Source organism: Pteronotus mesoamericanus, unplaced genomic scaffold (genome assembly GCF_021234165.1).
Source record: "Pteronotus mesoamericanus isolate MK-2021 breed Mesoamerican mustached bat unplaced genomic scaffold, CSHL_Meso_final contig_263, whole genome shotgun sequence".
Lineage (NCBI taxonomy): Eukaryota > Metazoa > Chordata > Mammalia > Chiroptera > Mormoopidae > Pteronotus > Pteronotus mesoamericanus.
Window position 1 is genome coordinate 4966878 of NW_026555112.1, and position 17862 is coordinate 4984739.

The window sequence follows — 17862 nt, forward strand, 5'->3', positions numbered from 1 at the left end:
GGCATCCCCCTCAGCCTGGCCTTTTCTATCCTTTCCAACCCTGGGCGTGGCAGGAACAGTGAGGTGGCAGCAAGGTGGTGGAGTCCAAGTCTGTGAGTTAATGGGCTGGTCTCTCTGCCACTCACAAGGCGAAAGGAAACCTTCTCTCTGAAAGGTGATTGGTTGTTTGACAGGCCTGTCAAGAGCCTTAGCTGAGTGCAGAAATGCAGTAATTTGCTTAATGAAAAGTCAATGCCAAGGCACCTGAGTGGCTGTTTGGACATTAGCCAAGTCAGTGGAGGCTATTAAAGAACTTTGTAATTTCTTTTTCAACAAGGACCTTTATGATTAAACACACACACGTAGCGGTAGCAACAATGACAACAGTAAGTGTGACAAAGCAATGGTGCACCTCCTGTATGTTTCGGGACTGTGGGCTGTCATGTGGGGAAGGCACCTTCTTAGACGGTATTAACTGGTGTTGCTGAAATACTAGTTCCAGAGAAAAAGTAACTCGTTCATTAAAAAAACGCCACGTAAGTGCTTCATGTGTACCAGGCTCTGTTCTAGGCACTAGTGATACAGGGGTGAACAAGACAAGCTTTGGCCCCATGGAGCTGACATTCAGTGAGTAGACAAGTGAACAGATAAATGACTTTTGAGCTGGGACCTGAGTGGAACAGGGAGTGAGCCCTCCAAAGAGCCGGCAAAGGGAACAGCATGTGTGGATGCTCAGAGGAGGAGCTTGTGTTGGTAAAAGTGACGGAGGGCCTGTGAGGCTGAGGGGGTGAGTGAGTAGGATGGTGGCAGGGGAGGGCCCCATTTTGGTCACATCGACTAAAGGAGGGAGTAAGGATTTTATGACCACGAGTGGGGGCAAGCCATTGCTTTTGATGAGGGAAATAGCATTTATGAATGTGCACTTTAAAAGAACTAGGAATTGTGGAGTGTTTACCTTGAGCTAGGATGTGTACATGTATGATCTCATTTAATCCTTACGTCCATGATATGCAAACGGTGAATATCCCTGCTTTATGGTAAGGGAAATTGAGGTTTTCCCAAGGTTATACCAACTAAGAAGTGGTGGGTCTGAGAGTCAAACCCAGTCAGGGACATCCTGAAACCGGTGCTCATAAAACCTACCGGGTCTCTTGGTGGTGTTCTGCAGTGACCCCTGATTGGGGACATTGTCCTAGACCCTGTGGTGAGGAGAATTGCTGGTCTTCACAGAGAACACTGTTTCAAACACATGAGAGCATTCAATCCCAGGCTTATGGGTATTTTAGGAAATATTTCTGCATGTCTCATGAACAAGCTCGGGGCCCACATCCAGTGCCCTCCTCCTAGGGCGAGTGTTGTCTACACCGCAGTCTATGCAAATATAAGTTATTTATATATTATTCATAATAGCTGCAGGCCCATATGACCTGCAACCTTGCTGAATCAATGCTGCAAATATCAAAAACAATTCCTTTCAAATGTTGCTCTCACCAGCCAGACCCTGGGCTTTGTGTCCTGTTTGCCCATGGGGGAAGGTGATTAACCTGCAGCTCTGTCAGCTCTGCCAACACAAACCGGAGCTGGCTTCTAAGGCCCAGCCAAATGAAAGAGGATGGAAACACACCTTCCAGTGTGTGATGCGAAGGGTAACCTAATCGAGAGAGAGAAGGAAGAAATCTCTGGCACCATCTCGGAGCTGGACCCCAGTTTGCAGTCAGAGGAATTCCATTCTCTCAGCAGGGAGGTAATTGACAATCTGGGAAGAGCAGCTGAAAAGGAAGTGCCCACCAGAGCTTTCAACTGGGTTGCAGAGGATGGAAGAGATAAAAACAGGTTTTGCCCGAGGTTCTGATTTCAGGATCCGAGTTCAAACATCAAAGGCCTGTTGTCTCACCCCCTCCTCCCGCCATTTCCCCTTGAAAGCCTAGGAGACCCAGTCTGCCCAGCCACAGGAACGAACAGCTTGCCGAAGGTCTTGCTGTAACTTAGGGAACCTTAGCACCTCGTCTGGTAACAGGGAACAGGGAACAGGCGAGGGACTGGGGTGGACTGGGCCTGTGCCTTCCCTGTTGTGCTCTTGGCCTCTGTTCCTGGAAGTCTCTCTTCCTGGCCCTGCAAGATTAGATCTCGGTAAGGCCGGGTGCGCTGTGATACGCTAGAACTGGCCGCCCCTTTTCATTGCGGCTCCTGTCTTAGGTGTGGGCGCACCTGGCTTTCTGGGACAAAGTGAGAAGCCCCTGTGGCGTTTGTCAGCTGTGATCTTTTGCCTTTGGAAGAGTTTCTCAAACTAAAAATAAAGAACATAAGCATGTGAGTCTCATGCTCTTGCCCGGGAGCCTTAAACCTACTGTCTCTGAGAAGATGGAAATGAGTCTGTATTCTAGAAAGTTCTCCAAATTCCTACCATAAAGACACTTGTTGAATTTGCTATTAGCTAAAAGCTACTCTCATCTTCTTCCTAGGAGTACATGTTACAATAATGCTTTTTTCAAGCTACCTGTGCCTCCCAAGATTATAATAGATCTTTCTGGAAGGGGATAGTGTTTTGGCTTCCAGATGAAAATCACTGCTCAAAACGTCCAGCCAGAGAGGCAGAGGAGAAACCAAGAGACAGGACTTGTGGACAAGCCCACAGCTTTTGGCCTGTGTTGTTTGACGCAGGCTTGTATGACAGGGCACTCGGCCCCCGCGCCTTCTCCTTGCCCTTCTCTTGGCCAGGGGCAGGGGGCTGATGTTGCCACAGGACCCAGCAGAAGTCCAGGAGTAGGAAACTGTCGCTGCCCCTGAAAATATGCCCCCTGAGAATGGCAGGACCCTGATGAAGGGCCTACTAATGCTTTTGAGCAGCTGTTCTCAGAGGCTGATCTGGGATGAGCTGCGTCAGTATCACCTAGCGCCACCCAAATCTGCTGAATCCAAAACCTCGGGCGTGGGGCCCCGTGTGCCCACACACTGTCCAGTTTAAGAACCACTGTGTTAGAGAAACCCCTGCTCAGGAGGTCAGAAACCAAAGCACGGCTGCATTTGGAAATAGCTACAGTGGAAGCTGTTTACATTTTTCTTCTCAGACTCAAGTGTTCTTGAGTTTCTCAAGAATACAGGTTTCTCAGGCAGCAAGCACATGCTGATTTAGGGCGTTTAAAACGCCTGGCCAATGTGGCTCCATTGGTTGAAGCATTGCCCTGCTGGCCAAAGGGTCGTGGGTTTGATTCCCAGTTAGGGCACATACCCAGGTTGTGGGTTCCATCCCCATTTGGGGCGTGTACCCAAGGCAACCGATTGATGTTTTTCTTGCATATTGATGTTTCTCTCTGTCTGTCTCCATCTCTCTGTCTCTACCCGCCCCCTCCTCCCTGAAAGCAATGAAAAAATGTCCTCAGGTGACTAATAAGAAAAGACAGGGATTAGCTGAATTGATCTAACAAGATCTGTTGGTCATTAATACTATTCACTGTTCCCATTTATTCATTCACCTATTTAGTCATTTATACACGCAATCATTCGTTATTTTTACAAAAACTTACTGAGCACTTATGTTCTCGGTAATGGTTTAATAGGGCAAGTATGTATGTATTGTCCAAATAGGCTTAGATTTGAATGAGCCAGTTGCTCTACCAATTGCTCCTGTGTGATCTTAGGCTAGTGACTTAACCTCTCTGAGGCTCAGTCTTCTTATCTATCTCTATGACACAGCCAATACTTAGTTGCTACCTTATACATCAGGTTGTGAAGATTAACTTAGATAATGGGTAAAATTGCGAAGCTCAGTGCTGGATACATGGTCAGTAAATGATACTGATTCTTCCCCTTGCGATTAATCTTTAGGGCTCAGAGATCCCTTCTGGCTGGAGTAGAAACTTCTATTGGGAGGTGCTGGAAGAGAAGGGTGAGACCAGATTGCCTAAATCAGTTATTTTGAATTCTGGATACACATTAGACTCCCTTGGGGTGTAACTAAAAAATGCCTCTGCCTCTGCCTCACCCCTAAGGATTTAGATTTAATTGACCAGGCTGAAGAATACGGTCTTAATCCTGCAACAAAGCAGGAGACAAGAGCCCTGCTATAGAAACTCGCCTTGGTCTGATCACTTGTCATCTGTGAGTGCCAGAGGAGAACGTGTGTCTGGCGTCTGGCAGCAGTCACCAGCGAGCAGTGAGTGATACCTTTGCGCTTGGGTTTACTTACTTAGCCATTTGGTTGCTGCCCTCATCAGGGACTCAGAGCCCCATGAAACAGTTTGTTGAACTTGGCAAAGTGGCGTATTATGCCTGTGTTTACTCTTTTGAACCCATGGCAAATCGCTGAGCCTTTTAACACGCTGCCTTTGCTGCCAGATTCACAAGTTCCACATGAAGACTCTGCGGACTGGATCCAAATGAAGTACTCGCCCCTGTTAATAACACAGCACCACAGCGTTGTCTTCACTTTGAATCATATGAACCAGCTCTTGAGCCGTGAGTCTGTCCGGCCACGTTTCTAATGAGTTTCCTATTAAGTTAGCTATTTGACCTTCAACTGTATTATTTTCATTGTTTTCTTTTGATTACACCCAAGTCTTTTTTTTTTTTTTTCCTGAAAGCTGGAGATTAGAAGTAAAACAACTAAAAACTAGTGCTACTCCCTGGTTGTCCTGCCTCACCCTCTTGGGTTTCCTGGAATTCAGTATTTCCTAGCGCCTCAAATAATACCACTTGGATGTAAAGCTAATTTTTGAAGGAAAGAAATGGAACCGCGTTGTCGTTGGATATAAGGTCTTTGGGAATTAACTGGGATAGTTCTGTGAATTTGCACTAGGCAGTCAACAGCATGCATTTTGGAAGGCTCATAGAGTGCAGAAGAGGTCCCACCTGCCACCAGGATTCTAATGGTAGGTTCCTGTGGTCGGTATGGGTTTGAGATTGAGATCCATACCTTGGAGCACCACTGGGGACTGAGGAGTGGACCCTAGTTACGAGATCTAGGCTTGCTTCCACCTCAGGCTTTGCTCTCTTCGAGTGTTAGTTTACTATCTCCTCCATTCTCCCACCTCACCCCAGTACTCAAGGCACGTATGTAATCTCAGGTGCGGATTCTGCCAATACATGTCCTTAGTAATTTTGGATTTACCCCAGGTGTATCACCGTTTGCTCTTTCTTAAACTAATGCTTGCCGCCTAATAATCACAGGCTATAGCAGGATAACACTTACAGGTATGCTTCCTATTGCGTATTATGATAATCCTTGCAGAGGTGTCCAACCTTTTGGCGTCTCTGGGCCACACTGGAAGAAGAAGAGTTGTCTTGGGCCACACATGAAATACATTGTGACACAAAACGATCTCATAATGTTTTAAGTAAACGTATGATTCTGTGTTGGGCCACATTCATAGCCATCCTGAAGCGCATGCGGCCCGCGCACATGCAGCCGAACAGGGCTGCAGGTTGGACACCCCTGGTTTACAGTAAGGACAACCTTGGTTTCAACAGATGGAGAAACTGAGTCACAGAAAGGTTAAGTAACTTGCTAAGGCCACTCAGCTGGTAAATGGCGGAACCCGGGTTGAGCCCAGGTAGCCTGGCTCTGGGAGTTGGGCTCTATCTTGCCCAATGAGGTGGACTGGAAACTAGAGTTGACAAGATGTGCTGCACACCGTGGGTCGAGCAGTGGCTAGAAGCAGAGGTGTGCTAACCATGGGCCCGGCTTTTCCATTCTGAGTGGTGGCGAGGGTGGGAGGACCCCTGTAGCAAAGCCCTCTGTGGCGAGGTGAGACTAAGGCTGTTTTCCCAGAGGATGGATTTCTGTCCCCTTCATTGCCCGAACTGGGGGAGCATGCTTCTTTCAGAAGTTCACTGTGTCAAGTAAAAGAGTCTTGGTTTCTGTCTGGGGTGGTTCTGAGATGTTCTAGGCAATTGTCACTGCTCTCTCAGATTCGGGATTGTGTGAGTGTCTGTGTGTGCGCGCGCACGTGTGTGACAAAAAGGCTGAGTCAGAGCAATAGAGAAAATGACCAGGGAGACTGTGGGCGTGGCCGGTGAGTGCGTGGTGACAGTTGACAGGTCCCGTCCCCTCAAAGCCCAGGGATGGTCATGGAAGGAGGGTGGGGTCCAATGGCTGGTCCAACATGATACCTTTGATCTTCTCGCCCTTGCAGCTCCTCTCTCTATTCTGGCTATGGCTGTCCTCTGCCCTCCCAGGATTTGATATCGGTCCCCGCAACAGCGCTGATTGTCTTAGCAGGAGTGAACGGTTCTTGGCAAGCCTTCTGCACCCCTGTCTCCTGTATGACACTAATACACTTCCTTACCATTTCTTCTGACTTCTGTGGAGTCCACTCTGGCAGTGGGTGGCCCGGTTGGCAATGGTTCTTGAACAGGCCAACCAACATCTCAAAAGAGTTTTAGTTGAAGAAAAGGCAGTTAGTGAACTAAAGAGCCTTTCATTGTTCAGACCAGGAAAGACATTGTCTCCACTCTGACCAACTCATTGACAGTGGGGAGCTGCTGTTCAGCTGAGTTTTCTCATCCTCACTGCCCTGGGCTTTTGGACTTAAGGGGTCAGAGGACCGACCATTTTGGGAAGCCATACGTCTGTGAGGTGCCTGAAATTTAGTTCTGCGGAGGAAACTCTTGAAGAGTGAATCTGGTATTGACTAAATGATGTCATCCGGTGGCAGGCAATTCTTGCAAAGGAAAGATCACTCCATTTCTGAAATGAAAAATATGTGATTTTCTGTGAGGATTCTGCTGACCTTTAATAAAAAAGCACTGCCGAGGAATAGAATGGTACTTCTGTCTGAGGTTTTGAGAAAGTAATAAAATTGCTGCATGGGGGGAGGCCATCCCATGGAAGGAAAAGCAGCTTCCTGGAACTAATTTGAGAGATGGAGTTGATAGAAGGCAAAGGCATGAAGAGAATTCAGACTGGTCCACTGTACGCCCTTGGCCTCTTTGCTTTAGACCGACAAACTAATCTTCCTTTCTTGAGGTTACATGTAAACCAGAAAGATATCCTCCATTTTTATAACCTGCTCTTCATGGGGTATCCTGTGAATTGATTCCTACCCTGTCCCTTCCCAAGCCCATTGTCTTCCTAAATGGCCTCCTGGATTTGGCTCTGGAATGGCTGGTGGATAGTTAAAATCTGAAGATCGCCTTACTCATCGTCAGCCTTTCTCCCAGGCCAGGGCATTGTTTTTATAATATACATATTCCCAAGTTAGACAGTTGTGTTACTAACCCCAAGGGCAACAGGAGGGAATCGTTAGGAGTTGGGTAATTAGTATGGTTGTGAAAGCAAGACAAATCAGAAGGCAGAGCTGGACTGTCAAACTGAACATCTGATGAAATTCAGAATTAATTTGGAGAAGTAGCTGTTGCTATAGCAACCAATCCCCACTCTCCTTTGAAATGGAAAATAAACAGAAAACAAAAATAATTCAAGTTGGTGTCTGTGAAGAAGGCCCTTTTGTGGAAAGCAGAAGAAGATGAAGAGAGTTTGGATATTTTGGGATAAGCTAAAGCAATGGTAAAACCCTCTCATTTGTCATGGGTCAGTTCCACGCCTGTTTTCTCTAGGAATCTTTTCAGGCCCATTCGATCACCTCACGCATCTTTCTGACCATCTAGGTATTTAAAGTCAGTATGGTACACGTGAGCACTTGATTTATTTGTTAAGTTCTAGTTTTATTCAACTGGATAGCAACTCTGGAGGACAAACGCTGTGTCTTACGCTGTGTTTGCATCCCCTTTAACACGTAGCAAAATGCTCAGATAAATGCTTCAGATAGGCTGATAGAAGAGCATTTTTAGAAAAGATAACGATGTTGGTTCTCTTTAATGAAGGAGAATCTTTATTGGGTGTTATGTAGGGAGAGCAAGTGGATGATGGAGGAAGGTGATGGGGAGTCGTGGCAAGAATGGAAGCTTTTGAGTGACCCAAATTTGGGATCACGCCCAGTAAGGATCTGCCCAGCAGAAATGCATACGGATGAGAATCAAAAGCCAAACATAAGAATGTTCTCAGCAACACTGCTCACAATGACCCTCACCTGGAAACAGTGCAAACCTCGATCAACAGTAGAATAGATAATATATTCATGACATGGAGGGAACCCTACAGCAATGAGGGTCAACAAACTTTGACAACATGGAACGACATGGATTATTCCTACAAACAGAATATTGAGCTAATGAAGCCAGACACAAAACTCAATGTACTATAAGATTCCATTTTTGGAAAATTTGAAATGCCAAACTGACCTATGATAATTGGCTTATATTTATGATATTCATGATATGTGTGTGTGTGTTCAGAGAGATGGGCGGTGACAGAAAGAGGACATGGGGGGTGCTTGCAGGGTGCTGTCCGTATTGTTTCTTGATCTGAATGCTGGCTCCCTATTTCCAAAACAGGAATCATATTGTTCAATAAATGTTCAATAAATGTTAACTATTGTTCTTATGACTAAGGCTTCCAGGGAAGGAGCAGTCACTGTCTGGGGAGGCTCTTGGGGAGCGGTGAGCCCTGGACTGCTTCATAGGTCCAGGATCCTGGATGCTACTCTGTTCTTTGTTCAATGTATGTATTGTTATTGGCGATCTTCATCTGACTCTTCTGCTGAGCTCCCTGCGGGCGTTCCAGGCCTCTGCGTTGCATTTATGGCCTGCTTCTTCTTTTTTCTTCTCTTAATCCCTGGCACCTGCTGCCGGGCCAGGCTTTCCTCCCCTTCTCGCCTGGTATAGACCTCCTTTGGTATCCCCACTGCCATCCACAAGGGGTGCTTCGTAAACATGTGTTGTTGTACTAAAGGCCCAGGTCTGCACCAAATGGATGTGGCCCCGGGGCTGTGGGCTAACTCTGGCTGAGCTAAGTTTCTATTCAGGACGTTCATTTTCCTGGTAGGCCTGGCGTGTCAAGGGCCATAGTTTTCCCTACCACTCTGGAGCCACCAGGCTTCTGGGTAACTCTGTCTGGCCAAGAGACACAGGCTTTCATTTTTCAGAAAGGAAACCCTTCCCAACTGGTGGAAAATAAGCTTTTGCTTAGTGACTAATAACATAAACACAGACAAGATTTCTGGGCTTATAAATAACCAGTTGTAAAAGTGCCCAAGGGAAGCAGCCCTTTTGCCATAGAATGGCCAAGAGCAGTCCTGCCTCCTCGCTGATAGTGACCTGACTGTGAGCAAGGGGCCCTGGGCCCAGGATGCGGAAGCCAGTCATTCTTCGGAACAGATTCCCAAGGCTCTGCTTTCATGCATTATAAATCCTGGGCTGTTCTGGAATAATAATAGTTGATCTCTAAGGTTCTTTCTGCTTGAAAATCCTGTGGTTCTATGGCAGCCACAGCATGTTTTAAAGAGCGATGCTGGCGGGGAGAGGCAAGCCTTAGCATTTTGTTTTGCCAGAGCTGCCTAAGAGGCAGATGAAGTAATTATGAGAATAGCTTCCACTTACTGAGCACTGGCCGAGGCACTGTGCTGAGGATCCTGGACCCGGGAGCCCACTGAATGCCCTGTAACTCTGTGAGGGAATTGTTAGCCTCACTTGACTGATGAGGAGACTGATGCTCAGGAGGGTTAGTGCATGTAAATTGTAGCCCAGTGGCTAAAGCACGGAGTGTACATCAGACCACAGGCGCAGGCCTGGCTCCGCCTCGTACGAACCCTGTGGCCATGGCAGTTACTAACCTCACTACGCCCAGGCTTTTTCAGAGGACATAATTCATGTGAAATGCTATTAGCATGGTGCCTGTACACAGTAGACCTTCAAAAATGCAGCTTTCATTAGGAAGGCCTCAAGAAACTTCCCTTTTAGACACCACATGGCCTTCTGGATGAATCATTGATGCTTCGGATCTAGAACTGTTGTTTGCCTTTAGCTAATCTAGAGCTACAAGAGGCCCTTGACCGTGAGACGCCAGCTGCTTCCTGCAGGAGCGGTGAGGGTGGGGCTCCAGAGCCAGGTCTGGCCACTTGGACGTTTCTCTAACTGGACCGCCCACCAGCCCTGCCTGTAACAGCGAGGGGCCATTGTATCACTCAGATAGCATCTCATTCATCCAGCGTTTCCCACACTGGCTCATGGCTTCTTCCTCTGGATTTCAATAGGACTATCTGAAATGACCAAATCAACCTGCAGAACTCTTGAGTTAAAGAAACCAGACTCTCCAAGGGCGATGAGGTATTAGCATTTCCTGGACATGTTACCTCTGTTGACCATGGAACACCTTTTCCCTCCAGAATATCTCACAGGGCGTGTGGTCCCTGGAACAGGCACTTAGAGCTGTTCCCCAGCCCCCTCCAAATGCAGCCAGCAGAGGGCCAAGAGTGAAAGACAAGGGAGTCAGAGAGGATGGGGATTTGCAGCAAGGGGTGGCTGGGGATGTGAGACAGGTAGCTAGAATCAGAATATATTTTAGAGGTAGGAGCAGCAAGCCTTACTGATGGAAGCTGCTTAGTCAACTGTTTGGCGTATTGGACGGTGTTGAACTGAACTGTGTTTATACCGAGTCAGCCAGTTGGGAAGGGAAGAAACCAGTTCCTGAAGCAGTTCTTTGGTTCACGTGCGGCAGTGACCCACACCTTCTGATGGTCACTGAGGGGACAGCTGGCTTCGACCTCCTTCTGTCTTTGGCATCAGACGTTTTGGGGTGCGAGCCCCTTGTTTCATTCCCTGTCCAAGTACCTTCCTTCTCCCTTCCTCCCCTTGCCCCTTTTAGAATGAGAAAACCCTCTGCCCTCTTCAGGGAATTTCGCTGTCCTCATGGGAGCCTGAGCTGTGTGTCCTGAGGCAGCTCTTCCGGTTTCCAAAGTTTATTGTTAATGAAAAGTGCACACCAGGCTGAAATCCCTGGCAGGAGCCAGAGCCGCAGGGTACACCGAGGCCAGCAGACGTGGAGCAGCCAATTTTATCTGGCTGTTCTCTCTCTCTTCCTCCTCCCTGCCCTCCTTCTTTCCCCTTTCATTTTATCAGGGAGGTTTGGCTGGACTTGAAGGAGCCATAAAGGAACTGGAGGGGCCTGAGCTTCTAGCAGCCAGTGACAAGGTGTGGGAGGACAGGGAACACAGGCTTGGGCATATTGCAGTTTAAATCAGTCCTCAGTATGTATGTGTTTCAGTGGTAGGACCTAGGGTCCCCTAATATTGATATGAACAAAAATAACTACAGGCCTTGTTCTAAGTATTTAATGTATCTAATGTTACAGTCTCCCAGCAGTCCTAAGAAGTACTTACTAATATCATGTACATTTTACAGTTGACTAAACCGAAGCACAGAGAAGGAAAGCAACTTCCCCAGAGTCACACAGCAAGTAAGAGGCAGATCCGGGAATCCTACCTAGAAGTGTCTGGTTCCAAATCTACAGTTTTTACCTCTCAAAGCCCCGGCCGAGGAACTGTATATGCAAACCAGCAAATAAATTCACGTAGTTTGAAATTCTGTGCTGCCAGTGTCCATGAGTGCAGTGAGAGGCAGAAGGGAGGCAAAGTGGGGCCAAGTTTGAGCTCATTCTTGACTGATGAGTTGGTGTTTCCCTGAGAGGAGAGACAGGTAGCAGTCAGAGGACATAGCACAGAGGTGGGACACAGCAGCATGTGTGTGCGCGTGTGCATGTGTGAGGGTGAGAAGTAGCAAACAGCCCTACACTGGTGGGCACAGCAGGCCTGGCAGGGGTTGGCAGAAGCAGATGAGATGGAGGGAGGTATGCGGGGGTCCTCCAGGGAGGGTCTTGGGTAGCCTACAAAGGTTTTTTGTTTGTTTGTTTTGTTTTATAGCATATCACTTAGGGGTCATGGATTTCAAAAACATTACTATTCCTTTTGTCTTTGCTCAAAGGACAGCTCGAAGGACCAAAATATGAAACATTGCGATGGAGTACCTTTGGCTGAGCCAGGGCTGAGGGCACAGACCCTGTCTTTCGTGGCCTCCCCAGCCCAGCGACCCGGGCATCTGCCTGGAGCTCAGGGAACTCCGATGAGCAGAGTCTGAACATCGCTGCTAGAGATGATCAGGGCTGGGGAGAGAGGAGCATTTAGTGATATGTAATTATTTACTCTAATTGTCCAGAGTACATTCATGAAGTTTTGAGTTCACTTGTTTAATAAATATTAATTGAGCCTCTGTGCCAACTAGCATGTTGAGCGCTGGGGATACATCAGTGAATGAAATAGAACAGCCCTCATTTACATTCTAACGGAGGAGACAAAATAAACAAAACACAGGATAGATGTGTAATAGGGCTCAGAAGGGTCCAAGGAATGATACAGAACCTGGTGGGCCACACGGGGATCTTTGGGTTTTATTTTGAGTGAGATGGAAAGTCTGGAAGGTTTTGAGCAAAGAGGTGACAAGATCAGCCACCCACTTTGGGTCAAAGTAGCTTATGGGTCCAGGTAGCTGGCCCATATCAAATGGTTAATAAATGGTAGCTGTGTTTGTTATTGCCCATCATCCCTTCTATAGGGGTGCTGGTCTGGTGGGAGGGGTTTGTGAGAATGGTCCTGTTAAGGGGAGTGGGGTCCTCCGAGGCATGTCCCCTTAATGTGACAAAGGTATGTCCAGTAACAATAGTGATGATGTCGTTGTCCACCTGGCTGGAAAACTCACCCAACTCCTCGTGACATTGAATAGCCCAATTTGTATCCTGGCTGGTAGCCGTTTGCCCCGCCCCTCGCTCAGTGACATCTCTGTTGTCCTCTCTTGCACTCTCCGTAGTCATAAGTGAGCTCGTTGGATAAACAGAGTGTTTGTATATTGCTGCCCCCCCCCACAGTGTTTGAGAACAAAGACAAGATTGTGATCATCATGGAATATGCGAGCAAAGGGGAGCTGTACGACTACATCAGTGAGCGGAGGCGCCTCAGCGAGAGGGAGACCAGACACTTCTTCCGGCAGATCGTCTCCGCCGTTCACTATTGTCACAAGGTACCGCCCCACCAGAGCTTTGGCCACAGATGGTTTTTATGGCATCACATGATTTTTTTTTTTCACATTATAAGGGTGATGTCTGTTCATTGTAGTACTTATGAAGAATTTATAAAATGGAAAGAAATTACCACCACCCATAATTCTAGAATCGAGCGATAACCCACTATTGACGTTTATGTGTTTCTTTCTAATCTCCTTCATCCTATTCTTACCATTTGTTTTTTATTTAAACTTTGTATCTTGAATAATTTAAGATTTATAGCATAGTTTCCCAGATAGTAGAGTTCCTATGTATCCCTCACTCAGCTGACACTATAACATCTCACCATAATAAGTTACTGTAGTATGAACATACCAATACTCATACATTGCCATTAATGAAACTCCAAATTTTATTGGGATTTTACCAGTTTTTCCACCAATGACCTTTCTCTTCCAGGAGCAACACACTGAATGATTTTTACATAGTTCATATCCTGCTTTTTCATTCAGTATTTTAACCCAAACATTTTCCTATGTTACTAAAAAATCTTCTGCAATTATTGTGATTGTTGGGCCTTCAGGCTGGCTCCAACTACTGGTTATTGTAAATAGTGATCAGCATCGTTATATAGTAACCTTTTTCTCTCATTTGAATAATTTATTTAAGAGAAATTCTAGGAGCAGAATTACTGGGTCATAGGTTCTGAATCTCTCTATGCTCTTGGTACCTTTTGTTGCATTAATCACATCAACATGGGTTACCTAGTGGAACCTCAGGTCTTGAACTTCATTCATTCTGGAAAACAGTTCAAGAAGCAATTTGTTTGAAAACAAAATCTGTTTGTCGCTTGAGAGGCACATGGCTGATCATACAGGTGTCTGCATGAAAGGACTGTCAGATAAAGAATCGAGACCCAAAGTTTCATTAGACAACCAAGACATTTTTTCTGTGAACCACTTGGTTGAAAAACAAAGTGTTCAAGAACCAAGATGGTTGAGAACTGAGGTCTGATTGCATGTGCTCATATACATTCTATTGCAACACACCTAATGGGATATACTCGTAATACAGCCATAGTTTAGCCACCAGTGGTTTCTGGAGAAGGAAGTGAAGAACCCAGATCATTCCAAGCCACATTTCAGCCATTATTGTTATTAATCTTCTTATGTAGGCTTTCCCCCAGAACTATCATACCTTGAACAGTCATTCACTTTGAGTACGTCAGTGACTTGAATCCAACACGGCACCTAAAACAGAGTTAGCGTCTTTCTTCACACAGGTGATTGCAACCTGGGGTCTTCTGGTTTGTCAAGTATTCTGGTTAATTAATAGTGGCTCTGGGAATAATTAGAAAATGCTTATTCAGATCTAAAACCCGTAACCCATGTGAACATTATTTGACTTCTCCTTTCTGACTCAAGACCGTGATGATTCAGATCGTATCATGTTTTGTGTTTTATCATCAGGCATCATCAGAAATTATTGGAGACAGTATTTCTATTATTGATGTGTCTGAATACTTGGGTTCCCAGTATAAGGGACTCCATTAGTTCTTACTGTGAAAAGCCAGGAATGCAACAATGTAAACCAAACTACTCCCAATATTTAAAACAAAGCAGAATCAGGTACCCTGTATTTTCCTCTAGGAGCCTGGCTTTGTGCACTTCTGAATTCAAAACACATCCTGGAAGGTCTGGATTAGAAAAAGAGTTGCAGAAATACATGTTTTTTTCCATCTCTTCAGTCAGTGCTTTTGGAGATGTTCAGAACTGTCAAATGGAAAGGAAAATAATCAAGAACCAACTGTGAACAGGCAGATCCTGAACTAAGGAAATCTTGACTGAAAGACAAAGAATTTCTAGCCAGTTCATTTGCTTAAAAGAGCAGCTTCAACTGTAAATGTCCTTTATGCTGAATGATGGTAAATGCTTTCTCCCTGCTATTTATCTGCCCAGCCCAAAATAGTTTGTTCTTTTAGTTCCACTCCTCTTCCCATGCCTACCTGCCCCCTTAAAAGACCGTTAGGTTGTAGAAGAGAACTGAGCACGCCAGTTGTTACTGCTGTATAAGCCAACAGCCTATTGGCTGATGACTCCCTTACTCCTTTCGGCTAGCTGTCTGCTTGTCACTGCAGCTCAGCTTCCAGCCTTGCCAGAGTTTGCCTGAATGGAAAGGTCACCCCGTATGGCAGCGACCTGCTTTGGTCAAGCCAGTGGCTACGGTCTCACCAGCCTCGCCCACCTTCACCCTTCACCTACATTGAGTCCCGCTGAGCAGACAGGGACTTGTAAAATCTTCCCGCCTGGCGGTTTAGGAAATAACCCATGGTAGCACCTTCATTATCCTCAGAACAGACCTGGATTGGTTTCGTGGGTCGGAATAGATTGAATCAGGCTTCTTTCCCACATGGAGGAGGTAGGCAGACAGACAGACAAGCAACGTCTGCGGGCCCTGCATTCTGAGTCCCCAGCAGAGAAATCTGCTTCTTCCCTGGGAATCACATCACAGACAGATATTGTCTGCCGCCGCCTGGGACTATATTGCTTTCACACAGTGGAATGACATTCCGACAAAGGATCCCCCTGCTGTGTTACAGGCTCTGGGGGGGAATGGATTCCAGTCATTTTTCCCTTAACCACACAGCAAGTGACTAATGCTCTTCTGTCCCTGGTCTCTGGCGGGAGCTTCATGACAGGGAGAGCAGCCCTGAAGGACGGAGGCAAAGACCACCGGGCTGGTGCATTTCTTTCATCCATCAGATACTTCCCTTCGCTCTGCCTCCGCCTTCTTCCTTCCCCCTCTCGTGTACCACCCGCTCCCATTCAATCCCCTGCCTGTCTTCTCATTTCAGAATGGCGTGGTCCACCGGGACCTGAAGCTGGAAAACATACTGCTCGATGACAACTGCAATATTAAGGTAAACCTCTTGCCTCAGTGATGGATATGCAGGGCCCGGGATGGCATCCAGTGGGGGCTGAGGCTGCTCCAAACTACAGCCTAGAAATAAGGTGGCTATTTCCTTCCCTGGCAGGTAGGTAGGGAGAGTCACTGGGCTCGAGTCCCCAGTTCAAACAAGCAAATTCAGTAAGCATTTACCCATGTTTGATGACACGCCATTCTTCTTCATGCTGGGATAATCGAGTGACTAAAATTCAGTCCTTGTCCTCAGCAAGTTCATGGTCTACAATCATTGCCATAGAAACACTTAAGATAATAACGCTGCCTGTGAATTTCAAATCATCTTTGTCTGATAGCGCTTACATTCCATCTTTATAAGAGCCCTCTGAGATAGGTACTCTTATTGACATTATTTCACAGACAGGGAAAAGGGGGCACAGGGGAGTTAAGTAACGTACCCAAGGGAACGCAGTGGTAGGTGGTGGAGTTGGGGTTTGAACCCATGTCTATCGGACTCATGAACCCAAGTTTGAACCTCTATGCTCAATTTGCGAGCAGGGCCCCAAGTTATTTTAGAGCTGGGACTCTTTCCCTGCCACTTTCTGTCATTCCCACCCCATGTCTCCTGCTTCTTTCTCCCAACCCCTACCCCCCCACACCCCTGGGACCTGCCATGCAACTGGGAAGCCGATTGGAATGACGGTGGTGTTTGCTGTTGGGAAAGAGCAGCCCATCAGGCGACGGGGTTTACTTTTAAGGAGAGTGTTATTGCTGGCTGCTGCTGGAGCTGGAGAGGGCTCTCCTGGCTGATGGGGCTCAAGTGCCTCCTGCCGTGCACGCCGAACATCCTTTTGATCACATCTGCAAAATAAGCAAATACGGTTTCAAAATAAATGGAGTGCGCTGCATGCGTTTCATTATGAAATGGCCTTAGTACTCCTGGCACCAGGGGCTCCCTCTAATTAGCTGCTGGTGACGTTAGTGCCTCATCCCTGGTCCCCGGACAAAGCCTGGGAATGACCTTGCATCGTCCTCTTTTGTTGTTGCTGCTCTAAGCTGAGGGGGTGCATCATGGGGAAACTGTTCCCTTGCTTGCAAGAAAATGTGCTGCTTTGGCATTTGGATTCTGTTTGCGGATCATGGTGGCATCATTGTTACCGTCATCCTTTGAGAGGCCCCTGGAAGCCATGTCTGGTGATGTCTTGTTCTTGCGAGTGGTTGACCGTGGTCACATATTTCTGTGTACTCCTTAGAATAGGGAGGGAACAGTTGGTCAAAGCAGTTTTCTCTAGGAACACAAGTGAAATCTCAGGGTTCCTCCAAGTCTGGCAAAGTGGCTGGAGTATTTGAGAAGGGGACTAGAAAGTCCCCTCACTATAAAATGGGCTGGCAGTAATGCCCACAGGCTTGTTTTGAGGAGTAAATCAGATGCTCTGTGTTCAGCTTTATAGACTGCTGAGCATTGTGCAGTGAGTCAAGGGTAAGAGCAGTGAGTTTGAAGTTGGATAGCCTGGGTTGGAATTGTAGCCCTGTTCGTTACTAAGGGCAGTATTTTGGATAAATTAATTGCTTGCCTAAGTCTCAGTTTCCTCATTTGTCCAGTGGGGATGCCAGCCCCTGTCTCTGATGTTTGCTGTTAATTTGTTCATTTTTTCAGTGAATACCTATTTCCTGAGCAGTTACTGTGTGCCATGCCCTGTTCCAGTCCTAGGGAGTCAATGATACATTTGAGGAATTTAGACACTATATAGTCAAAGCACTTAGCACTTAACTCTTAATGTCCAAGGAGCCTGCTTAAATGGCTGGGTGCCGGAGAGGAAATTGAAGGTAGCTGGTGGTCAGGCCACGGCCAGAGAATTGGGTCCTGGTTTGAAGGACACATTTGAAGGGTTTGTGTCATCCACCCTGGTAACTTTGTCGGCACATTCCTCCTTCCACCTGCCCCCAGAGCTCTCAGAACTAAATGTAGCCTTTACAAGGCCTGGAATGTGAGCCTGTCACTCGGGGATTGGTTTCTGTAGTACAGTGTGACCTCTTGCTCCCATGATGTAGTTCCAGAAGTGATAAGGCGCATAGCTTCCTAGGGAGTCATAGAA

General features: G+C 46.8%; 1 protein-coding gene across 1 annotated transcript in view; it reads left to right on the forward strand.

Annotated features, from left to right (window-relative positions):
• NUAK1 (NUAK family kinase 1) overlaps nucleotides 1-17862 on the forward strand; it is a 72790-nt gene that overhangs the window by 37087 nt on the left and 17841 nt on the right. Inside the window, exons 3-4 of the mRNA XM_054574589.1 lie at nucleotides 12731-12882; nucleotides 15720-15785. Of these exons, the coding sequence (XP_054430564.1) occupies nucleotides 12731-12882; nucleotides 15720-15785 (218 nt within the window). The remainder of the gene's footprint in view (nucleotides 1-12730; nucleotides 12883-15719; nucleotides 15786-17862) is intronic.